This window comes from Neophocaena asiaeorientalis, unplaced genomic scaffold (genome assembly GCF_003031525.2).
Source record: "Neophocaena asiaeorientalis asiaeorientalis breed wild unplaced genomic scaffold, Neophocaena_asiaeorientalis_V1.1 scaffold2579, whole genome shotgun sequence".
Lineage (NCBI taxonomy): Eukaryota > Metazoa > Chordata > Mammalia > Artiodactyla > Phocoenidae > Neophocaena > Neophocaena asiaeorientalis.
This window is the reverse complement of record NW_020173360.1, coordinates 66868-70531: the sequence shown is the minus strand read 5'-3', so window position 1 is coordinate 70531 and position 3664 is coordinate 66868. Positions and strand designations below refer to the sequence as shown.

The 3664-nt window shown below is 52.8% G+C and overlaps 1 protein-coding gene across 1 annotated transcript; it reads left to right on the top strand.

Moving 5' to 3' along the window:
* Positions 1-1689: 1689 nt before the first annotated feature.
* Positions 1690-3142, top strand: LAGE3 (L antigen family member 3). Its single transcript, XM_024746217.1, has 3 exons — positions 1690-2000; positions 2354-2482; positions 2715-3142. The coding sequence occupies exons 1-3, from the start codon at positions 1768-1770 to the stop codon at positions 2827-2829; spliced, it is 477 nt and encodes a 158-aa protein (XP_024601985.1). The 5' UTR covers positions 1690-1767; the 3' UTR covers positions 2830-3142.
* The last annotated feature ends 522 nt before the right edge of the window (positions 3143-3664 follow it).

Sequence of the window (3664 nt, the reverse complement as noted above, 5' to 3'; positions counted from 1 at the left end):
AGCGAGAGAGTGGCGTGGACATATATACACTACCAAACGTAAAATAGATAGCTAGTGGGAAGCAGCCGCATGGCACAGGGAGGTCAGACCGGTGCTTTGTGACCACCTAGAGGGGTGGGACAGGGAGGGTGGGAGGGAGGGAGACGCAAGAGGGAAGAGATATGGGAACATATGTATATGTATAACTGATTCACTTTGTTATAAAGCAGAAACTAACACACCATTGTAAAGCAATTATACTCCAATAAAGATGTTAAAAATAAATAAATAAAATTAAATTAGAAACAAAACAAACAGAAAAAAGGCCTATTGTATGAATGAACCACAATTGATTTCACCAGTTCCCTGCTGATGGATATGTGCGTTGTGTCCAATAGTTTTCTATTACCAGTTATATTACAGTGAGTAATTTTATAAATATGTTGTTTCATATTTGTGAAGTAACTTCCTACATGTGGCATTGCTAGGCCCAAGACACTGAGTTTTGTACTTGTTTAAAGACACTGTTTCATCCGACAAGCAGCAAAGCACCTACTGCATAAACTGCAGTGAAAGGGTACCAGAGACAGTACATCAACAGAAGTGAACAAAACAAAGTTACGATTTCAGATTATTAGAAAGGCAACGGACTGAAATGGGCAAATGTGATGAAGGGTGCCTGGAGGTAGTATGTTAGATTGGTGATCCCGAAGGCCTCTCAGAGGTGACACTGGAGCGAAGATCTTAACATCTTAACGACAAGAAGGAGCCAGCCACGGGAGTCTGGGGACAGAGTCTTCCAAAGAGGAAGAGTAAGTGCAAAGGGGGACGGGGGCAGGCCACCCTTGGTCAGGAGCAGAGAAAAGAAAGACCCTAGAGGCTGCACAGAGTGAGGAAGTGGGCAGGTGGGGGCAGAGAGTGGAGGAGCCGGGAGCCAGGTCACACAGGAAGGAGTTTGGTTTTGATTCCAAAGGCAATGGGAAACTGTTTCAGGATTTTAAGCAAGGACATGATATGATGTGATTTATATCAAAAATTAAGAACTGATTCTACTGTGTGGAGAGAAGTGGGGTGATTTAGGATTTATTTTCGGGGAGATCCAACAGGCTTCGGTGATCCAGTTCAGCTTTTTGCCCTTCCTTATGATTACAAAGTAGGAAAATAGAAAACTAACAGGACTATCACCATCGGAAATTTCACGTCAGTTTAAAAACTTATTTTTGATTAAAAATGTCGTATAAGGGCTTCACTGGTAGCGCAGCGGCTGAGAGTCCACCTGCCGATGCAGGGGACACGGGTTCGTGCCCCGGTCCGGGAAGATCCCACGTGCCGCGGAGCGGCTGGGCCCGTGAGCCATGGCCGCTGAGCCTGCGCGTCCGGAGCCTGTGCTCCGCAACGGGAGAGGCCACAGCACTGAGAGGCCCGCGTACCGCAAAAAAAAAAAAAAAAAGTCGTATAAGGGCACTGTCAAAAACTTGCAGGAAAACAGAAAAAGGAAGTTAAAATCGCGTCACACAGTTTGCGAAGGGCCAGGGCTTTGGGAGGGAGCCTCAGTTTCTCTGCGGCCAAGGGAGTCTTGGAGAACGCCCAGCCAGGCCGGTTCCGCGGGAAGCCACCACGCACCCCGTCGGCCTCAGCGGGGCCTGTTTGCGCAGGCGCACGGGGCGGAGTCAGCGCGAGGGGGCGGAGCTTCAGGAAGGAGCCCTTGTCTCTCAGCCGACAGCGGAGAGAGCGGATGGGGAGACCAGCGGCCCGAAGACAGAGTCGGAGGCAGAGCGCGCTGCAGCCATGCAGGCGGCAGAGGCGGACGCAGGCGCAGGCAGGATGGCGGGCGGCGCTGAAGGCCTGGACAGCCAGGGGGGCAGCGGGGGCAGGGGGGGCCGGGGCGGCCCTCGCAGCGGGGGTGCTGCTGCCGCTGCAAACGACGGAGCTCTGTGTGCCGCGCCGGCACAGCACTCTCCGGGGCCGGGCGGACACCCCGCGTCCACAGCCAGAAGGCCGGGAAGCCGGCCACACGTATTGTATCCTACCCGAGGGCGGGGCGGGGAATAGGCTGCAGGCTGCGTGCGGTGGGAGGTGGGACAGAGGGACGCACGAGTCAGGGGCAGCCTGGGAGCGAAGGGGAGAAGGGGGAGTCAGGGGCTGCAGCGGGGTGGCCTTGCGGGGGAGAAATAAGAGCAGAAGGAAACCCGGGGCGCCTGGGGGCGAAGAAATGAGAGCACGGGGCAGCGGGGCGGCTGGGGTGGATTAGGGCCGGGCGTGGTCTGGGGGGCTGGAAGCAGTTCTGAAAGGGGTGAGGCTGGTCAGGGTGCCCTGAGACAGGGCCCAAAGCACCAGATCCGTGTGAATGTTGCCTTAACCGAATCTCCATCAGCGCCCTAAGTGTGCCTTTCCCGTCCACCTTGGAGGCGGAGATCGCCCGTGGGTCCCTGGCCCCAGATGCCGAACTGCACCATGGGGCTGTTGGGAAGGAGCTCACAGTAAGCGGCAGCGTCCTGGCGGTGTAAGTTCTAGAAGGGGCTGCTTGGGAGTGGCAGCAGGTGGCCGGGCCAGACTCCCCCAAGGGCGCTCTATTGGAGACTCGGAGATACTCCAGGGTTGGATCTAGGGAGGTGACGCGGTGCACTGGACCCGATGGAGATGGCAGCGGCTTCGGTGTCACAGAGGGGCAGAGCCAGAGAGGGACTGGAGGGGTTGCTACCATCACCTTGATTTTCTTTTTCCATCACTTTTAGCCACTGGAGAGCTGAAGATTCCCACCTCCTCCAAATTTCCATCGTCAACTTTCTTGACCAGCTTTCTCTGGTGATACGGACCATGCAGCGCTTTGGGCCCCCCGTTGCACGCTAAGCCAGGGCTAGAGAAGGGGATTAAGGTCTAAACTTGTGCCCCTTCCTAGACAGTGCATCCCTCCTAGGGCAGTGATTTCTGTAGTAGTTGCCACTTTATTATGGGGGCCTCATCTTTTGCCTCTACTGGCCCTTGGGTGCTGAGGGTTCACTTACTTTGTTTGGTGCTTAAATGTTTCTTAACTACTGGAAATAAAACTGAGCTATGGGGCTTCCCTGGTGGCGCAGTGGTTGAGAATCTGCCTGCTAATGCAGGGGACACGGGTTCCAGCCCTGGTCTGGGAAGATCCCACATGCCGCGGAGCGACTGGGCCCGTGAGCCACAACTACTGAGCCTTGCGCGTCTGGAGCCTGTGCTCCGCAACAAGAGAGGCCGCGATAGTGAGAGGCCCGCGCACCGCGTTGAAGAGTGGCCCCCGCTCGCCACAACTAGAGAAAGCCCTGGCACAGAAACGAAGACCCAACAAAGCAAAAATAAATTAACTAATTAATAAAACTCCTACCCCCAACATCTTTAATAAACAAAAACAAAAACTGAGCTACGATGCTATGTCTGACTTGATTTTCAACTACAGCACCTTTAAATCTTCTTGCCTCTGTCCTTAAATTGGAGGGGAGGTTCTGTGATGCAGATATTCAAGTAGTACAACGCAACTGAAGACAGTTTAAGAAATGGAAGAGGATAGGTCCTGTCATTCAGTATTAACTACTGTCAACATTTTGGAATATTTTCTTAGTTTTATAGTGGTATTTATGTAGTAAATGTGTAACAGTAATAATATTTTGCAAGTTTAGCATTTTTCCTCATATTTTTCATCTAACATGAACCTTTTTCT